General features: G+C 39.4%; 1 protein-coding gene across 2 annotated transcripts in view; it reads right to left on the minus strand.

Annotated features, from left to right (window-relative positions):
* Nucleotides 1-13,216, minus strand: part of LOC145307342 (uncharacterized) — a 44,871-nt gene extending 31,655 nt beyond the window's left edge. For both annotated transcript variants that reach the window (XM_080149723.1, XM_080149722.1), the window contains exons 1-3: nucleotides 13,132-13,216; nucleotides 3,900-3,950; nucleotides 2,733-2,838 (exon numbers count right to left, since the gene is read on the minus strand). In XM_080149723.1, the coding sequence (XP_080005849.1) occupies nucleotides 2,733-2,838; nucleotides 3,900-3,950; nucleotides 13,132-13,149 (175 nt within the window). In that variant the 5' untranslated portion in view covers nucleotides 13,150-13,216. The remainder of the gene's footprint in view (nucleotides 1-2,732; nucleotides 2,839-3,899; nucleotides 3,951-13,131) is intronic.
* Between the last annotated feature and the right edge of the window lie 8,499 nt (nucleotides 13,217-21,715).

Consider the following 21,715-nt stretch of genomic DNA (forward strand, 5'->3'; position numbering starts at 1 on the left):
ATTTTTGTCGCTGGGGTCTTATATATTAGGTCTCTCTCACAGCGGTGCTATATGTACCCTGTTTGCGCGTAAGTTAAGCTTATTTGACCTAATTTTTTACTTCTTTAAAGGAAGCCTGCAAGAAATACCACGCTTTAACTGCTGAAAGACTGCCACAAGTTGACCTAATTCCCTAAATTTAAAGCCTTCAGCTTCTATAACAAAAAAGTTCTAGGCATTTTAAAATGACATTTTATGTACAATGAAAATTTTGAAAAAATTACAGTGCTAATGTTAGAAATTTTGAAATTAAACTACGTGGCCTAGAAACAAAATTATAAGCTTATTTTTGTCATAAATTTAGGCAACCAGTAACTAATTATATTTTTACAATAAAAAAAACCCATTTTTATAGTCAAAATCATTAAAAAAAATTAAGTTTAACTTGCGTTGTACGGAATGTACTGTAGCCAACCAGAAGGCTGAATCAGCTAAGCAACCAATCACAGCTGAGTTTCCCCCTTTGCTTCCGCTATGATTTTCGTTTAAAATGCAATTTAAATCGAATTTTTTTCATGGATTTTGACTATGAGATGTGATGTTTTTATTGTAAAAATGTAATCAGTTACCTGCAATTTAAGTTTCTGACAAAGATAAAGTCATAATTTTGTGTCTAGGCGATGTAATTTAATATTGTTTTTTCTTTTATAAGCATTGGAAATCTTTGAAAATTTTCATTGTACATAAATGCTATTTTGAAATGCCTAGAACTTTTTTGTTATTGAAGCTGAAGGCTTAAATTTGGGGTATTGGGTCTACTTGTGGCAGTCTTTTAGCAGTTAAAGCGTGGTATTTCTTGCAGGCGTCCTTTAATATCCTTAAAAGTAACAGGATATATGTCTGTGTGTTTGTGTACTGAAGGATCTTGCTAAATACTGAACTGTTATGGTTCTCCTTTACAGTGTAGCTACTTATAGGTTTTGGAAGGTTTGTTACTATATTCAAGGAAGGTATTACCACCCTCCTGATAGAATTCGCCTCTATAAAAAAAATTCCTACCCCCCCCCCCCCTTAAAAAAAACATTTTAAATTTTTTCTGTTTACAATTACAATTAAAAGGTGGAGGGGGGGTGTCGGTATTTTAAGATAGTTTAGCAAACCCCCCCCCCCCTTAAACCACTTTCCCTTTTTTTCCATTCCTCCTTCCCTTTTTCCCTTTTCCCCAAACTTACATCTGAAAAAAATCTGGCAACTATGCTCTCTTGGCAATAGCCAATATTCGTATTTATTATGATAAAAGATTTATAAAAAAATCTTTGACTGAAGAAAAACAATTTGGTGTTGAAGAGATTTTTCGTGAGGACATACCTAATGTTTTAAATTAACACTAGCAGCTATACCCCCTAGCATCTAGGGGTCTAGAAAATAGCCTAAAACTAAAAAAGACTTAAATCCTAAAATAAAATTGCCTGAAACCATCAAAGGGCCCATGTGACACTTATCTAAAATAGCGAACCCAATCGGTTCAACAGTTCTTGAGTTCTTAAGCTTCAGACAATAGGACATAATCAACTCTGCATTTTAACAGGCGGAACTAAAGTTAGGTATTAACAAGGATGACATCCAGAAGTAGCAAAGCACAAACAAATCATGGTTAAGAAATTGGAAAAGGAGATTTTAAAAACATTTGTTCAAATCAATCATAGATATTTGATGAAAAATTATGAAACCTCTCTCAAGTATTTTCTGGGTTTTTGGTTTATGACTGACAGACTGACTGTTAAAAGTAAATTACTTTTGGGATGCTCTGAATAACGGGGTATTATTAATTTATTATCAACAACAAAATTTGGACATCAGACTTGAAATACCGGGAAATGCATAAAATATAAACATTACCAAAAAACTTTTTTCAAAATATCTCGTTCCTAGCTTTAGAAATGCTGAAAAAAAAACACCATTGTTTAGAGTTTATTGAGAATTGTCCAATTTGTAGAAGTTTTTTTATATTTTTTGTGATTTTCTCAGACTATGAACGAGATATTTTGAAATGTACAAAAGTTCCTGATTCTACTCCTCAAGGTCTTTCCTGGGAGCACCATGAAGCCATAGTTTTGATGCAATGAATTTTTGACCTTCATAAGTGGGGGCCTTAAAATTTCAAAGTGCTTTTACCTTCGCAATTTTGCAATTTTGCAATTTTGCATTGGGCATTGTTCTTGCATAAATCAACCATATTTTGGTTAGGGACCAAAATCTTAATAAAAATGTTCAAATCCGGGACAGGCTAATGTAGAGTTGAAACTTGTATGCAATTTTAACTTTGGAAAATTACTTGCTACACCTTCATATATTATAATCGGGGCTGCCCCTATTTTTTTGGTTAATTTCATGTTTATATCAACACACTAGAATTGAAATTTTGTAAAAATCTTTAAAATTGGTAAGGTACAAAAGCCTTAAAAAGCACTAAAAACAGGTCTTTTTAGAGATTTTAAAAACTTGTACCATCACAATTTTTTGCATTACAGAAGAAATATTTTGCATAGGTCATTTTTTGGCTTAAATCAACCATATTTTGGCTGGGGGCAAAAATTTTAACAAAATTTTTCAGATCCGGGAAAGGCTAATACACATAATGTAAAAAACAAACGTTTCATTTATTTATATTCTGGTATTCAAAATTAAAGGTGTTCTATAAAGCTTAAAAGGGGCTAAAATTTCCCAAAACAATTAAATAAACTATACATTACCTAATTCCATATTTCTAGCTTCTAATTCAGTTATAGTAGTATCATCAGGGGTTGTATCAAGTTCATCTAGTGTTGTGTCTTCAGGATTAGAAACCTCAGTTATTTCCTATAAACAAACATATTTTGATTGATCCTTGTGTATCAGATGTGTGTCTGTGTGTGTACCACTCCCCTAAGAGAAATCACCTCTAGATTACAGGAACCCTGCAAGAAATATCTCGCTTTAACTGCTTAAAGCCTGCCATAAGTAGACCTAATAAAATTTGAAGCCTTCAGCTTCAATAACAAAAAAGTTACAGACATATCAAAAGGATTCTTTTAGTACAATGAAAATTTTGAAACACTTTCATTGTACTAAAAGAAAATTTCAATATTAAATTACGTCGTCTGGAAGCAAAATTAAAAGCTTATCTTTGTCAGAAACTTAGACTACAAGTAAATGATATCATTTTTTCAATAAAAACACCCCTTTTTATAGTCAAAATGTCTTTTAAAGATTCGGTTTAAATTGATTTTAAAAGCGTAAAATCATAGCAGGAAAAAAATTTAACTGATGTAAGTAATACAGATGCTCAGCTGTGATTGATTGCTCAGCGGACTTAGCGCAGACTCAGGCTTCTGATTGGCTGGAAATCCTAGAGGCTGGCATGCTCACGCTACACACCCTGCCTTAACCATTTAAAGAATAAAAAAACGGACAATGCAGCATTTACAAAGGACCAAGAGACAAGTAGAATTTTTTTAATGATTTTGACTATAAAGAAGAGTGTTTTTATTGTAAAAATGTTATCAGTTACTGGCATCCTAAGTTTCTGCCGAAAAATAAGCTTATAATTTTCTTTCTGGGCAACCTATTTTATTAATGAAAATTTTATTATTTGCAATGAAAAACTTTCAAAATTTTCATTGTACTAAAAGTATAATTTTGAAATGTCTATAACTTTTTTGTTTTTGAAGCTGGAGGCTTCAAATTTGGGGTATTTGGTCTACTCGTGGCAGTCTGTCAGCAGTTAAAGCGGTATATTTCTTTCATGGTTCCTTTTAATAATTTCCGAAAATTTCTTTTTTCTTTAAAAAAACTAAAATTGAATGTGGTGGGGGTGACTTCAAACCTTATATGCCCCTAGAAGCCTCTAGGGGTGTAGCCATTAATTATCATTAAAGTACCTGTACAGGGGCACAAGATATAATTGGATACACAATTAACAGCAGGAAGACCTTAAAAAAAGATTAATATATTTTAGATTGTTAAATATCTTCCAGTTAGGCTTCAAAACTGAGGTGAATTCTTAAAAAACTTTTCGGCTCACTGCATCATTAAAATCAGTGAAGCTGGCTAAATATTTAGAGGGAAAATTTTACCTCACTATTTTAGTAAGGCAGTGAGCCAAAAAGTTTTTTTCGCCTCTGATAATCATGCAGGATTAGACTAAGTTGTTACCCATACTGAAAAATCATGTTTAGCATAGTATTATAGATAATTTTCTATGAATGATAAAATAAAAATTATGATATATTATTAATTCTGGTTTTGTAAGCCCAGGTCTTCAACCCTGCTGGGCTAAAAAAAACTGGTTTTAATATTTTTTTTTTTTACTTTTAATATCACAGAAATCTCCCCAAAATAACAAAATAAATTCTAAAATTTAATGTATGTAAATAATCAAAAATTTCTTTTTAGACTAAATAATCATACATTGTGTTTAAAAAAAAATAAAAACAAGGATGCCACATCCATAAAAGCAAAGCTCTGAAACTGTAGGACAAATAACATTGTACAGGGTGTTTCAAGAGAAATGTCTTTTTTAAATACTTAATAATGCATAGAAAATAAAACAATTTTATAAAATGTTTTATATATTTGGAAAACCTGTTCTGGTACATTTATGTTTCAAATATTTAAAAATGATTATTTTAACAAATTATGTCTTACAAACCGGTTTTTGCGAAGGCCTTATTTTTGAAATTTATGGATTTAAAGGTTGTGCAAAAAATGTGCATATCTTTAAAATTAAAATTGTGCGGCTTGTGTTAATTATAGAAAGATGTTATGCATACTGTTAGAATCGTCATAGGCTCTAGTTTTTGGATATACAATCCTGTGCTACGTACAGTATAGGAGCTACGTGGTAATATGTTACAACTTTCTAAAAACTTTCAACCTTTTTAAGGCATAATATGATGAAATAATCATTTTTAAATATTTGAAACGTAAATGCAGCTATTCCAAATATATACAGCATTTAATATAACTGTTTCATTTTCTATGCATAATAAAGTTTTTAAAAATACATTTCTCTTGAAACACCATGTAGATTGTCAAAACTGAATAAGCAGAATATAAATAAACTGTACAAAATTGCAAGTAAATTTGTTGCAAACTGCTTAAATACATAATACTGTTTAAGGACACACTCACATTTTAAGTATTTGATTAAAGAGATGTTTTGCTTTTACCTTATCTTAATAGGAATCAGCATTCAAAGAATCAATTAAATAGGATAATTATATCACATAAAAATTTGTGTCAAAAAGCAACATGTTTTACATGTAAGTGTGGTATCCGCCGAGGATAAATGGCAGACACCGGAGTTCAATTAGATTACGGCAGTGTGACAGACGTGGACACCTTACTATAGAGAAGCTACGCTTCTCTAGCTTTCACTAGATAATGATCAACATCTATTTTAGTTGTCACTTTATTGAAGGTTGAGAAGATACTGAAGCTATATACAACAAACAATAATTACAATGGATAGGAATAAATAATCATAACATAAAAGCATAAATAATACATATACAATGGTCAGTTTGGGCAATAATGATCCCCCATCCCTGAAAAGGGTGGGGGAGAATTAAGAATACAGTTAACCATAATAAACATGACAGATTTAATCATTAATTCTAAGCGTAGGGAGGGGGTCACTAGACCCCTTCCCCCAGGACTCGGGGGAGGGCCATTGACCCTCCACCGAACCCCAGATCAGGGGTGCCATAGGCGTGGCTCACGGTTGCCGAATACCACAACTCTCCCCTCGGAAGGCTGGGAGGTGGTTTCCCTACCAGACTTCCGACAGTGGTTGAGGCCTTCGGTCCGCTCCTTAGGGTTAAAATATATACAAATGATAATGATTCAATGGAATCCTAGTGGTGAGTATCTTCTTAGGGTTGATGGGCTCCCAATGTGGGATAGAAGGCAGAGGCTGGCTTGGATTGGACACGTTGGTCGGCGCCGGCAGGTATCAGGTTTGCTGGTGGCACAGTGGTTGCTGGAACAGGCAGCAGTGGGGCCTGCTGGTTGTTGTTGGCAGCGGCTGGGGCACTGGCTGCCAGGTTGATCGTCTGAGCAGCGGCCTGTCCTCCTGAGGGGCCGCGGGGTCTGCCAGAGGGCGGTCCTGGCCTACCTGGGCGGTCATGCCCGCTGTCAGTTGATTTCATAGACACCATTTCCTCGGCTGCTTCCCTGCCGATGGGAATGGCATCCCAGTCCACTGAAAAGTCCCGGGACTTGGCATGGTTGAGCCTGGCTCTAGCCAGCGCTTTCCTATATAAAGCTGGATGGTACAGGAACACTTGTGATATCGCATTCAGGGCTGCCCGGACTCCTCCCTGTGCTGCTGCCAGGGAAATGATGGTTAGGTCCCCCAGCAGTTTGAGGATCAACAACAGCAAGCACAGTATGGCTGCGCCATCTCCCCACTCGTGGATGGCTTGTCTAAATCCTGCCCAGACATCCAGGGCTGCCTCTCCTTCCTCCGCCAGTCGGTCAATGTTGTAGGACACTATCCCATGGTCTCCTGTGGCCGAACAGCTGCCTTGCTGAACGCAGGAGCCATAGGATAGGCCGGTCAGCATGGCACTCTTGTATGCTGGGAACGCCAGCAGTTGTTGCCAGTCGTTCAACTCAGCCTGCGAATACAAGCCACCTGAACTGAAGTCATCTAAGGGTTCTGTCAACAACTGCTTAGGCGTATCCAGCGGGGGTGGCCTCTTCTTGGGAGCAGGGGTTAACTCTATCCAGCCTTCCTCCGCGTGCACAGTCAGGGGGTAGGTGGAGGAGCAGGGAATCTTGGTGGCGTGCTCACTGTATACCCGTGTCACAGCGTCTACAAAACCTGTGGGCTCTACTGGCACTTTGTCCCAACACTCCTTGTGTTCGCGGACAACGTACTTGTGCCTTTGGCAGGTCAGCTGCAGCAGGATGTCTCCCCTCAGTACCGAGAACATGCTCCCCTGGACACGCACCGGGTGGGCCGGGTCTAGTTGCTGGAGCTTCCAGCAGTTGGCCGCTACTTCTTCTGCTGCGGTGCTTTTCATGCGCGTTTCCAGGGTAAACCCAATATAACCTGCATGTATCTGTGCTTGAAGGGGAACGTCAACATCCCTGGCCGACACTCTGGGCAGCGCAGCCGCGGCTGGGTCAGCTGCCACGAACAACGCTGGATGGTTTGTGGCATGGGCCTCGAAGTCGCAGTTCACAATCGAGGTGGGGTTGGTCATGTTGATGAAAAACTGGGCCTGATGGTCAACCAGATATGCATCCATCTCCAGGCTGGGCTGGAGGCTGCGGATCAGCCTCAAGGGGCAATCTCTTCCCAGGTGGTCCCACACGTAGGTTGCTTCCCCAGTGATGCAGGACAGCTCAGAATGGGGACACTCTAGGGTCAGGTGGTCAGACTGGGACTCCACCCGTCCATCCTCCACCACATAGGTCTCCTCCTTGACCAGCAGCCGCCGCTCCTGGAGCACTAATTCGTTGCGGTATAGCTGGCCCTCAAAGTGGACGTCCTCCCCCTCGCAACCCACCCCCTCGGGGCTGTTGACGAGGGCGCCCACCATGTCGATGGTGAAGAACAGGGGGTGGTTCAGCTGGAACGTCAGTGGCTGGGTCTTGCCTGGCAACGTGTAGACTCGGTTCCTGGCCAGGTCTCGGCACGCTTCTGGGTCTATCTTGGTTGGCCTCATGAGGGTGGGGACCGAGGTCACCTTGAGGTGACCCCATACCCCACACCTGAATGTCCACTGGGACACGGTGAGCTGACAGCTGTACCCAGTGGTTTCCCTCACCTTGACTTGCTGCAGGACGTGCACTTCATGGCCCAGGGGCACCTCCTGGTGTAGGGGCTCCGTGTTACACATCTTTTCTTTATTGTAAGACGTGACATGGGTGGGGTTGGCACAGTCCCACCCCACCAGGACGTAGCTGGTTGTAGGCCACACGGCTGCCAGCAGGAGGCCCCACAGGACCATCCACCAATGGGAGAGGCTTCCAGGTAACCATCTTCCTCGTACACGCAGCTGGGGATCTTCAGCTCTGGTCACGGCTGCTTCTTGGGACTGGACACGGCTGGGCTGCTCCTGGCTAGATACAAATTTCCATTGAGCGTTATCTGTATGCGGCCGAGGCACCCCGATACCCTCCCCAATGACAGACTGGCAAGCGACTGGCACTTGCCTGGGTGTCGGCTCCCCTAGCCCTAAGTGCTCCCTTCCCTTGTCCAAAGCATGCCCAGTGGCATGGGGCTGAAGTGCATGTGGCACAGGCTCGCCCTTACTCACTGCCCTCCCCTGCCCTAGGAACTCAGGTGCATGTGGCACAGGCAAGTCCTTATTTTCCCAAATTTCAATCTCCCCAGCCTCAGGTGCAGGGGGCACAGGCAAGGCTGGGTGTTTACAATATTTTGGATACAACACATTTAACAAATTCAACTTATCCTGATGTTGAGCAGCTGGGTTCCCTTGGCTGGCAGGGGGCTCTGGATGGTATGTAGCTGGGCTCTCCCTGCAGGCTGGTGGCGCTGGCTGGCATGTAGCTGGGCTCTCCCTGCAGGCTGGTGGCGCTGGCTGACTGGGGGTGACGGGTGTCACCCCTTCCTCTGGGACCGCTGGCTCGTTCCAGGACTCAGGTCTCTCGGTGGCGGCGACGGTTGTCGCCCCAGGCATCAGGTTGGAGGCTGGCTCGTTCCAGGATCCAGGTATCTCGGTGGCGGCGACGGTTGTCGCCCCAGACACCAGGTGGGAGGCGCTGGATAGCACCGCCCCATCATCCCAGGTGGCGACGCCGGGTGGCGTCCCATACATTGATGCAGAGGTGCTGGCTAGCACCTCCTGCCTCTCTCGTTCGGCGGCTGCCAGGACCTCCCCATACACCGTCTCAGGGACGCTGGGCAGCGCCCCTCCACTCTTGCTGGGCAGGCTCAGTCGGGCAGGTTCCATCATGTTGAGGCTAAAAGGCTGGGGCCTCAGCACCTCTGGCTCGGCTATGTTGTTGGGCTGTATCAGCTCTGGCCCCAGATGGTTAAGACTGAAGCCTAGGCCAACCCGGTTGGGTTCAGCCGCGCCGCCCAGTACGTTGATCCTAGCTGGGACAGTCCCAAACTGCGGCATCCCATCGGCTCGGTCCGCAGCTCTGGGGGCGGCTGCTTGCTGTGGTGGTGCTGGGGGCGCGCTCCCTTCCATATGGGCCACTCTGCTGGGCTTCCCTGGAGGGGCACCCTTGTCGGCGGTGCACCTGCGGCTGGCTACCTGGGACCAGTCAGCTCTACAATCGGCCGCCGTGTGACCGTCATAGTGGCAACGCTCACACTTGGCAGAACGGTCACGGCGTGGCTGGGTGCGTCTCTCCTCTAGGCTAACTTCCACAGGCGTTGGGCAGTCTCGAGCTCGGTGGCCTCTCCCCTGGCAGCGGTAGCAGCGGCCTGGAACCTTGTCATCTGGAGCGACCTTCCCCATCTGGTGGAGACCCGGAGCCAAGGAGCCAATCTCCATTGGCTCCGACTCGTCATATTGGGGCAACTGGATGCAGGCAGATCCAGTCAGCCCGTCGGTTGAGTCCACTAAGCACACACCTTCCTTCAGCTGCTTAGTAACCATGGTCACGGTGAACATGGCCTTACGAGTGTACTCAGGTACACTCGTAATTTCATGGTTCATCATGAGGCGTTTTACATTGGCGTTACGAATTCCACGATTTAATTCGTCCACCAACAATTCAAGGTCCTCATGGTTGTAGGCGTCCCTATACAAGGCGCACTTAGTTGATATGTACGCTTGTATAGGTTCTGTCGAGTGTTGCTTGTAATCCCTAAACGCTTGTTTAAGCGTTTGGGATTCAAAAGCAGGGCGAAATAGCAATTCACACTCGGTCTTGACCTGTTCGTAGGTCAAGGCTTGGCCTGCCTCACCAAACAGATGGGACGCCATTTCCGCCGCTTGCCCTACCAGTGACAGTAGTAAGGCGTTGCGGCGGTTGAGGGAATCATGAGGTGGCACGCGGTAAGCCGCCCATGACATCTCAAGTCTGCGGATATGTGCCGACCAGGATTGCTTGGGCGGCCCTCTAAACTCCGGCAGATTGCTCAGCATCAGCTTGCGGTACTCGACTGGGGCCGGCTGAGGGTCATCCTGGAGCCATCCTGGGGCTTGGTCACCTCCTGGGGCTTGATGCTGGTCCATTGGGTCAACGGTGAAACGGCGGGCACAAAGTTATACAGTACTAAAATGAATGGTTTGTCACTTGAGGCTTCCTAGCCTAACAACCAACACTGTTTGTATCACTAGGTTGGGAGTTTAGTTGCAAAGATATAATTTAGCTGTACTTATCACTAGTTAGGTGTTGGGGTTGTAGGGTAGGCTGGTAGAGGTAGATAGATGTTGAGGGTCTGAACTGCTGTCAGGAACTGATTGGGTTTTCCTTTATCACACTAGAGCTAGAAGGAAAGAAACTTGCAATTCTTTATTTGCTAAAAATACCCCTGTTAAATGCTATGGAGTAGCTCCGCTCCGGTGTGAGTGTGTGTGTGTGTGTGTGTGTGTGCGTGGAATCTCCTGTCCTTGTAACGCGCGTCCGCGCCGTCAAATCCGCGCACACGGGGAAAACGCGCTCTCACCCCTCAACTCGCTCTCTCATTGGTCCGCTTCGTCCGTTGGATTTATGATATTTTCCGCACTCTGTTGCGCTACCCGTGAATGGCGCTCTGTGTGTCCGATCGCTAGCCCCACACTACAGACGGACTTAGTCTAGTGGGGGTAGGAAGGGGGAAGCGCGTGAGGGGACGGGGGTAACTCCGTCCGTTCCCCCTGTGAGGGAGGGGGGTAACTGTGTGCTGGTGTAATAGGGCCTTTTCTTCTTAATCCTAGGCTTATCTATTATATCACCCTGATTGTATTTGCCTTCAATGGAGAGGGGCCCCTCCCTTTCCCTTGGAATAAGGGGTGTATTGTTGTTGTGCTGTGGGCTTGAGATTGTTTTGATTGTATATCAGGGTCTTTATTACATTACATCTAGCTTCTATTTTTGTCCTTATCACAATTGCATAACAGATTTGTTTACCAACTCTGTTCTATTTTTAGCTGTTATCACAATACACAATAATCCAAGCCTGTTCTATTCTTAGATTTATCACAACACAACAATTTGTTTGCCAAGCTTTGCTCATAAATCTATTGTTTGGCCATCACACTAGGGTGGTAATCCCTGCAAATGTGATATAATATCTGTTTTCTAGATGGGTGGCTGCGTTGTAGCTTCTCAGGATACTCGGAGTTGACGTAGTTTTTCTCTGTTCTGGTGCACTACACTCGTATGTTAGCTCGCAGCTTGCAGCTATGTGGCATGTTTCAGCCTATCGGCGGCAGGGAATGTCCCGTCCTGCTAGCGCCGCTGATCCAAATCCGGCTGATGGCGGCAGGGAATGTCCCGTCCTGCTAGCGCCACTGGTTCGGATCCTGCTATTTCTTGCAGTAAAGTTGGCCTATTTCCAGCCGTTTACACTTATTTGGCTTGTTTCAGCCGGTCCGCAGGCCTGTTTCAGCCCTTTTGGCGCTCAATTCTCCGTTAGATATCAGCGCTGCTCGCGGTTATTCGTCAAATTTCGCTGTCTCGCTTCCACAACTGCCGGATGCAGAGTTAAACTTTGCTGTCCAGGGTGGGTAATTCAGGTTGCTTGCGTCAGTTTTGCCAGATTCACTGCTGGGAGTACCTTAACCTCAGATGCGCGTCTGCTCTACACTTGTGGTTCGCCGTAATCTCACACAGCTGTCACCAAAATTGTGGTATCCGCCGAGGATAAATGGCAGACACCGGAGTTCAATTAGATTACGGCAGTGTGACAGACGTGGACACCTTACTATAGAGAAGCTACGCTTCTCTAGCTTTCACTAGATAATGATCAACATCTATTTTAGTTGTCACTTTATTGAAGGTTGAGAAGATACTGAAGCTATATACAACAAACAATAATTACAATGGATAGGAATAAATAATCATAACATAAAAGCATAAATAATACATATACAATGGTCAGTTTGGGCAATAATGATCCCCCATCCCTGAAAAGGGTGGGGGAGAATTAAGAATACAGTTAACCATAATAAACATGACAGATTTAATCATTAATTCTAAGCGTAGGGAGGGGGTCACTAGACCCCTTCCCCCAGGACTCGGGGGAGGGCCATTGACCCTCCACCGAACCCCAGATCAGGGGTGCCATAGGCGTGGCTCACGGTTGCCGAATACCACATAAGTACAGATTTTCTGGTAACAATTATAGAGTTGCTATGCTTTCTAAATTATGCCTAACTGTAACAGGAATCAACTTACAAAGTTTGAAATTGATTTGAGGGCATATTTAACATGTAAAAATTAATAAAAAGAGCTAACAGTCACAGATGGAAGGACTGACCCTAATTATAATACATCTTTGCTTTTAAAAAAAGATACACTAAAATAAAATCCTAATATTAAGCCTTTTGTTAAATTGATAGTCAGAAAAACCTCATGTTGCTCTATAGTCCTTATAATAGAGTAAAAGGATCTCTGTCTGTGTGTGTTTGTCTATCTGTACCAAAGGATCTCATTAACCGCCAAACTTATATGGTTCTCACATACAATGTAGCTTCTAATAGGTCCTGAGAAAATAAATTTTTTGGGAGCGTTCAACCACCCTCTCAAGAAAAATCACCTATGGAAAAAATACCCTACCCCCCCCCCCCGCCATTTAAAAAAAATATTTACTTTTTAAAATTAAATTAAAAAATGAGGAATGGTTGACTCCCCCCTTCTCCCTCCAACCCCAAGTGCTACTTAAAAGAATATATTGTTTAGTGCTTTACCTCTAAAAGTGTAGCCAATCACAGAACTCATTCTCCCCCCCCCCCCCTCCTCCAATTTTGTTCAGAAATGAAGTGTTTTTTTTTATATTTGATAGCAGCTGCTCTTTGATTTGTAATGTCTACCTGTCCGTCATATTTTTGGTAATAGCAACAAAAATAAATTTCTAGATTAGTATTTATCATCCTATTATGTTTCTTTAAAAATATCTTTAAATGTTTTTTGCTTCACTACGTTTGGATATTGTCATCCTAGTTTTGAAAAATTGAACAATAAACTTTCACATACACAGTTGAGTAGTTTCATGTTGACGTCTTCACTGGTAATATGCAACTAGGTAGTCAAGCTAGCACTACTGCGTAATAGATAGATAGATAGACAGTGAAGCTGGTACTACTGTGTGATAGATAGATAGACAGACAGTGAAGCTGGTACTACTGTGTGATAGATAGATAGGCAGTGAAGCTGGTACTACTGTGTGATAGATAGATAGATAGACAGTAAAGCTGGTACTACTGTGTGATAGATAGATAGGCAGTGAAGCTGGTACTACTGTGTGATAGATAGATAGACAGTAAAGCTGGTACTACTGTGTGATAGATAGATAGATAGATAGGCAGTGAAGCTGGTACTACTGTGTGATAGATAGATAAGTAAGACGAATGGTTAACGGACCCAACATGTAAAATCCTCAGAATGAAAAACTCAAGGCATCAAACTTTTAAATTTATTCAACGTTTCGAGGGCAAAACTGCCTTCATTATCAGGAACTAAACAAAAAAATAGCAATCAAAATTTATCAAAATATGCATTTTAAGTCAATTATTACTTAATGTATGTTTTATAGGCATTTTTATAGATAGATAGATAGATAGGCAGTGAAGCTGGTACTACTGCGTGATAGATAGATAGGCAGTCAAGCTGGTACTACTACGTAATAGATAGATAGATAGACAGTGAAGCTGGTACTACTGCGTAATAGATAGATAGATAGACAGTGAAGCTGGTACTACTGTGTGATAGATAGATAGATAGACAGTGAAGCTGGTACTACTGCATAATAGATAGATAGATAGACAGTGAAGCTGGTACTTCTGTGTCATAGATAGATAGATAGACAGACAGTGAAGCTGGTACTACTGTGTGATAGATAGATAGATAGATAGGCAGTCAAGCTGGTACTACTGTGTGATAGATAGATAGACAGTAAAGCTGGTACTACTGTGTGATAGATAGATAGATAGATAGGCAGTGAAGCTGGTACTACTGTGTGATAGATAGATAAGTAAGACGAATGGTTAACGGACCCAACATGTAAAATCCTCAGAATGAAAAACTCAAGGCATCAAACTTTTAAATTTATTCAACGTTTCGAGGGCAAAACTGCCTTCATTATCAGGAACTAAACAAAAAAATAGCAATCAAAATTTATCAAAATATGCATTTTAAGTCAATTATTACTTAATGTATGTTTTATAGGCATTTTTATAGATAGATAGATAGATAGGCAGTGAAGCTGGTACTACTGCGTGATAGATAGATAGGCAGTCAAGCTGGTACTACTACGTAATAGATAGATAGATAGACAGTGAAGCTGGTACTACTGCGTAATAGATAGATAGATAGACAGTGAAGCTGGTACTACTGTGTGATAGATAGATAGATAGACAGTGAAGCTGGTACTACTGTGTGATAGATAGATAGATAGACAGTGAAGCTGGTACTACTGCATAATAGATAGATAGATAGACAGTGAAGCTGGTACTTCTGTGTCATAGATAGATAGATAGACAGACAGTGAAGCTGGTACTACTGTGTGATAGATAGATAGATAGATAGGCAGTCAAGCTGGTACTACTGTGTGATAGATAGATAGATAGACAGTGAAGCTGGTACTACTGTGTGATAGATAGATAGATAGACAGTAAAGCTGGTACTACTGTGTGATAGATAGATAGACAGTGAAGCTGGTACTACTGTGTGATAGATAGATAGATAGACAGTAAAGCTGGTACTACTGTGTGATAGATAGATAGGCAGTGAAGCTGGTACTACTGTGTGATAGATAGATAGACAGTAAAGCTGGTACTACTGTGTGATAGATAGATAGACAGTGAAGCTGGTACTACTGTGTGATAGATAGATAGATAGACAGTAAAGCTGGTACTACTGTGTGATAGATAGATAGATAGACAGTAAAGCTGGTACTACTGTGTGATAGATAGATAGATAGACAGTGAAGCTGGTACTACTGTGTGATAGATAGATAGACAGTGAAGCTGCTACTATTGTGTGATAGATAGATAGATAGTTAGTAATGCTGGTACTACTGCGTAATAGATAGATAGATATGATCCAACAATCTATTACATGTCTTTTTAACATGGTTTTTATCTAGTGGAACTATATTGCAGCCCCAAATTTGTTTTGGGGGGAGTAAACACCACTTTACTCCCCCCCCTTAGACCCCCCCCCCCGCCGTGGATGCCCTGATGATATATTCACCTTTTATGACATGTGATATTGGGATAAAAATTACTAAGTCTATAATTTACATAAAACAAAAGCCTATTATCAAAATTTAAAAAAAAGTTTAAAAATCAAGAATAATCAAAATAAAAAGTTTTAACAGCATTCATGATCCCTTTATATGTGTAAGTTATGATAAAATAGAAATCCCAACTTATGCAATGGTTACTTTTACTTTCTCATTGTGGGCCCCAACAAAGGGATCTAGAGGGATAAGACAATGGCTCATAAATTGATGATACACAAAAAAATTACCACTTCTGTAAATTACGAATAGTTGTTTGGAAACTCAAATAAGTTAAGCAACTAATAAAAATTCAATAAAGGTCCCCAAAGTTGTTAGGTGAATAAAAAAGAAAAATATATATAAGGCTTTGGAGACAAGTGTAATAAACAACCAGATATCCCTTCCCTCCCTGCTCTCAAGCAGGTTTTATAATCAGTTCTTTTGTTTACCAGATCATCAGAGAGAGGAGGGACAATGGGCTGTTACCAAAAAGTCCATACGTCCTTTTAAAACAAACTGAATTTATACTTTTTTAACAACTAATTTTTGTATGTTATTTTTTTAAAAGCGAAGCTTTTCTATAATTATGGTCGGTCCGTCCGTACGTCCGAACGTCCGTACGTCTGTACGTTCGTACGTCCGTAACGGATAGCTTTTTTCGTTAATTTAGGCATGTTAGAATTGTCCTATCGATTTTAAATTTTGCATAGTGATTCCTTTAATAGTTAGGTACGATTTAGAAAGCGTAGCAACTCTATAATCATCACCAAAATGTCCGTACGTCCATTTTAAACATGTTGATTTTTTTACTTTTTTAACAACAATTTTGCGTTGACTCTTATACATTTATATTCTGATTATTCAGTTCTGACACTATACAAGTATTAATGTCCGTTTGTCTTACCGTTTCTGTGCTTCGCTTTTATGGATGTTGTCATCCTCGTTTAATACTGATCCCTATTACAACAATGCACAATGTTATAAATGAAGCAACTCTATAATCAATTCTTAAAAAGTCCTTAAACAGCATCATGTATTTAATCAGTTTTGTAACAAATTCACTTACTATTTTGTATGCATTGATATTCAGTTTATTCAGTTCTGACACTCTACAAGTGTTCATTTTTCCTTCCATTTCAGAGCTGCGCTTTTACGGATTTTGTCATCCTTGTTTTTATACACCATGTATTTTCAAGTGGCTAAAGACAGTCCCATAAATACAGAGGGAAAGTAGAAATTGTTGGATCATGGAAAGAAAACCCCCTACTTCATTTTCTTTCCATAATCCGAATTGTTTTCTTCAATTGGTAAAAAAGAAAATAAAGTTAATATAATATAAATATTTAAAAATGTAAAAATTACGTCCAATTAAAATTCATTTGGATAAAAATCAGTTAAAGATAAAAAAAATTTTACTTACACATGGATGAACGGACTAACCTACCCTAATTATAGAAAAGCTTCGCTGTTATTTATCATCTTATTGAATGCCCCCCACCCACCTCATTATCTCTATTTCTAAAAGCGAAGCTTTTCTATAATTAGGGTCGGTCCGTCTGTACGTCCGTACGTCACAGTTAGCTATTTTCGTTAATCTAAACAGGCTAGAATTGTCCTATTGATTCCTAACTTTGCATGATGATTCCTGTAGTAGTTAGGTACAATTTAGAAAGCGTAGCAACTCTATAATCAATACCAGAATGTCCGTATGTCCATTTTAAACATGTTGACTTTTAACTTTTTGACAACAAATTTTTGTATGTTAAAATCATCCGATTCTTCTGATTTTTTGAAAACTGATTCCTATTACAACAAGGTACAATGTTATGAGCAAAGCATCTCTAAAACAAATCTCAAGAATGTTAATATGTCCTTAAATAGTATCATCTATTTATGCAGTTTTGCAACAAATTTACTCACAATTTTGTTTGCACTGATGCAAAATATTTTGTTAATTCAGTTCTGACAATCTACAAGTGTTAATGTTCGTTTGTCCTTCCATTTCTGATTTTCGCTTTTGTGTATGTTGTCATCCTTGTCTTCTCTATCTTAACTTACCAAATAAACGTTTAAAATCAAAAAGGTATTTTACAATATTTTTTCAAATATTTACACCGTGTATGCATGCATGGGTCCCATTTAGTTAAGCAATTATGATAAAATTTCACTGTGTACGTCCATTAACTATTTTAGTTAATCCAGACATGTTAGAATTTAGATTGCAATATCCCCTCGCATTTATTGGTCGGGTCAATTATCGAGTAGGAAGGACAAGTGGGGTAAAGGAAGCGATTTGGGAGATTGTTAATTTAACCCGCCACAGAGTTCACTTTATTATAGAACATGAAACCTGATGAAACCCTAAATTAACGATTAGAGCTATCCTCTACAGATGGACGGACAGACCGAGCCTAATTATAGAAAAGCTTTGCTTAAAAAAAATTAACAAAAGTGATTGTCTGCTAGAAGTTCTTTATTATGTTTGACGGATAATGGGGGCAGTTTGACCATCTAGATCTAATATATTCTTCTAGTCAATCCTTTTTCTAGTTAAATTGCCGCACCCATTTTTAGTAGCTAATCCACTCTTTATACAATTCTGCCTGTCAGTTTGTTCTTTAGTCCTCCCGTCCATCTTCAATAAAACAACACAAACATAAATGTCTCAGCTGCTTTTTAAGACGGACATACTTATATATTTATTTAAATTCTTGTTTTTCTACAATGCTGTTCCGTTTTATTTGTATGATGATATGATTAACTATTTGAGAAGTTACGCTGCATGCGTGTATCAATGAAAGTTAATTTTTTATTAAGTTTGTTGAACCTAATCTAACCTAACCTAACCTGACCTAAAATAACCGAATTAATCAAAAGTGGCACAGATTGGGCTTCGTCGACGTAAGGACTTCCTGATAACAATAGAGTTGCTGCGCTGTATAAGTCGTATCTAACTGAAACTGTTATAGGAATCATCATGCAAAGTTTGAAAGCGATAGGACAATACTAACCTGTTTAAATGAACCAAAAGAGCTAACCGTAACGGATGGACGGACGGACCGACCGTAATTGTAGAAATGCTTCGATTTTAACAAGGATGACAACATCCATAAATATTGAAGCTCTAGAATCAGAAGGAAGGACAAACGAACATGAACACTGAAAGAATGTCAAAACCTAATAAGCAGAATTTATTGATTTAAATGTACAAACAAAATAGTATATAAACTTGTTGCAAAATTGCCTAAATACAAGATTCTGTTTAAGGACATAACTACATTTTTAAAGACTTGCTCACAGAGATGCCTCACTTATAATTTATTGTACCTTGTTGTCCCAGGCATCATTAACCAACAAGGATGACAACACATGATAAAAGTGAAGCTCTAAAACGGTAGGACAAAAGAACATTAACCCTTGTAGAGTGTCATAGCTGAATAATTAGAATATAAATGTATAAAAATCGAAACAAATTGTATGTAAATTTGTTGAAAAACTGAATAATTACAGAATATTGTTTAAGGACATACTTAAATTTTTATTACTTGATTATAGAGATGCTTTGCTAATATCATTGTACTTTGTTGTCAAAGGAATCGGTATTTCAAAAATAAGATAAATCGGCTATTTTCTCTTGGGAGGGTGGTGGTACCCTCCACCAAAATAGTTATAAACCTTACCAGGACCTATGAGAAGCTACCATGTTAAGGAGAACCCGATTGGTTCAGCGGTTAGCGAGATCTTTTGGTACAAACAAACAGACAGTTGTTCATCCACTTTGGGGAAATACAGAAATTTATTGGACATTGTCTTATCCCTTAAGATCTCTTAAGATATTGCAGCAAATTTGTTTACATTTTTGTTTAGACATACAAATAAATGTTCTACTTATTAAAGTTCTGACACTCTACAAGGGTTAGTGTTTGTTTTTCCTCCCTTTTCATTTTAGAGCTTTGTTTTTATGGATGTTATTTTCCTTGTTTGATGAGGTTTCGTGAGTCTTCTAATAGCCTCTCTTCCTTCGTTTTTTTTTATGACAACCAAACAACTGCTCTATAAATAACTTTGTCCGTTCGCTCATTGTTTTTTTATGATCTGCTTCTTATAAAGGGTGTGGAAAAAATGCATAGACTTTTAAAATCAAAATTGCGTGGCTTGTGTTATTAGTAGAAAAAGGTTACGCTAAGAAGTATATTTTTTGGAAATATAAGAACGATTTCTCTGCTACGTATAGTTAGGGAGCTACGTGTTAAAATGTCCCAACTGACTTAAAACTTGACTTCTAAACTTCTTAGCGGTTCTAACTGTATACATAACATTTTTCTACTATTAACACAAGCCGCGCAATTTGAATTTTTAAAATCTACGCATTTTTTGCACACACTTTAGATGTTGTCATCCTTGTTAATATTATTACTTTTTAATGTACACTGCTAAAATGATGATTGCAGCTGGCTAAAACAACAATACCCCCCATCCATCCTTGTTACCCCATCTCCTCCCTTAATCAACTGGATGAACGAAATGACCATTAAAAGAGGTCCACATGAGCAACCTAAATTTACGACAAATTTTCCACTGTCAATATATGCACTTAGATCTATATGTTAATATTAAATTATAAAAGTATTTTGGAATTTCTAATTATAAATTCTTTTTATATCTCAAAGAGAGAGAGAGAGAGAGGGGACAATGGGGTGTTTATTTCACAAGTCCCCAAAGTCTTATAATAACGTTTTCGTGTTCTTGGCTTAACAACTTTGGGGTCTTTAGTAAATTTTGATTGGTTGATTTATTAAGTTGAGTGTTCAAACGTTTCAACCACTAATTCTAATCTACAAAAGGGGTAATTTTGTGTATTATTATTGGGGATGTACATAAATTTATCGGCCATTGTCTTATCCCTTTAGATTTCTGATATATCTAACTTTCTTTAAAACAAGGATGACAGCATCCATAAAAGCTTAACAAGTATAGAAATCAGAAAAACAAACAATTAATAATTTAAAGACTTAATTAAAGAGATGCTTTGCTTTTAACTATACTAAACATAGTTTCAGATTTAGAGAAAAAAAAATCTTTATAAAACTCGCTTTGCTTGTAAAAAATGATCAGACAGGGAGGGGACAAGGAACTGTTTATTATCATAACATTTTCTTATTCGTTACTGATAAAAACAAAATAATTCCCTTCAATATTTTTATTTTAGAAGCTACTCTATAGTTTGTAATGTCCGTCTGTTTATATGTCATTTGGCGGTTTATTATAGTAGTCCCCAAAGTTTTGAAATAACATTTTCTTATTCGTTGGCTTAATAACTTTGGTGAGTTTTTGTGAATTCATTAAATTAAGTGTCCAAACCGTAATTAGTAATATACAGAAGTGGTAATTTGTGTATCATCATAGGGGATGTACATTACTTTATCGGTCATTGTCTTATCCCTTTAGATCCCTGAGTCCTTTGTCTGAAGTATTTTGGGGGGAAATCTATTTTAAACCAATGCAATGAGCATCAAGTTCATATTTTACTTGGTCCATTGGCCTGCTTGTCATGATACAAAAAAAACTTGCTACATATCTATCTATCTATAATATAAAGTAGTAAGTTTTTTGTCTCTAGCGTTGGACCTCCCTGACCACTGAACCGATAGGGAAGCCATACTGAAAAATTCCTCTGCTGAAATAATTTCTGTTTTTGTGAAGATTTCTGCAGTATAAAAATAAAACTTTACTCTATATTTCAACAGATCTTAGTATATTTTTCCTAAGTTTCATTTGTCTATTAATTTCATTTTTTTCTCGATTCCTATTCAGGATTGACGGCTGAAATTATCAGGGGTTGAATATGTTCATATTCTACATATTTCAATCAAGTTTCATTGAGATTTCTCTATTAATTGCGTGATTTTATAGGTTTCTTGATTTCCATACTTTATCAAGTTTAATGTTTTTTTTTGTATGAAACTGCTTCATAGTAATTTTTGGATGTTGTCATCCTTATTATTTCTGTAAATTTCTAGCTATCGTGAAATAATACATGACACAATCAATTCTAAAATTTCCTGTTTGAGAAATAGAGGGTATGACGTTTTAAGCCAAGCAACTCTATATGTCTTGTAATGGGATGCAATACTATAACGCCCACCTGGGGAATATAAGGTTTAGGAACAGACAACCAACCCTTTGATCGCAGGACCTTTGTCTGAGAAGTCCCAACTGTGCATGGTAATGAGTTGTGCCTGTTTACGGGCATAGACATTCCTTCCACTCTTTTTATGTTGTGCACCTGACATAGCAACAGTAGGAGCAATTATTAACGTCATAACTGCATCGCCT

Source organism: Acartia tonsa, chromosome 15 (assembly GCF_053477335.1).
Source record: "Acartia tonsa isolate MP-2025a chromosome 15, ASM5347733v1, whole genome shotgun sequence".
In the NCBI taxonomy this organism is placed as follows: Eukaryota; Metazoa; Arthropoda; class Copepoda; order Calanoida; family Acartiidae; genus Acartia; species Acartia tonsa.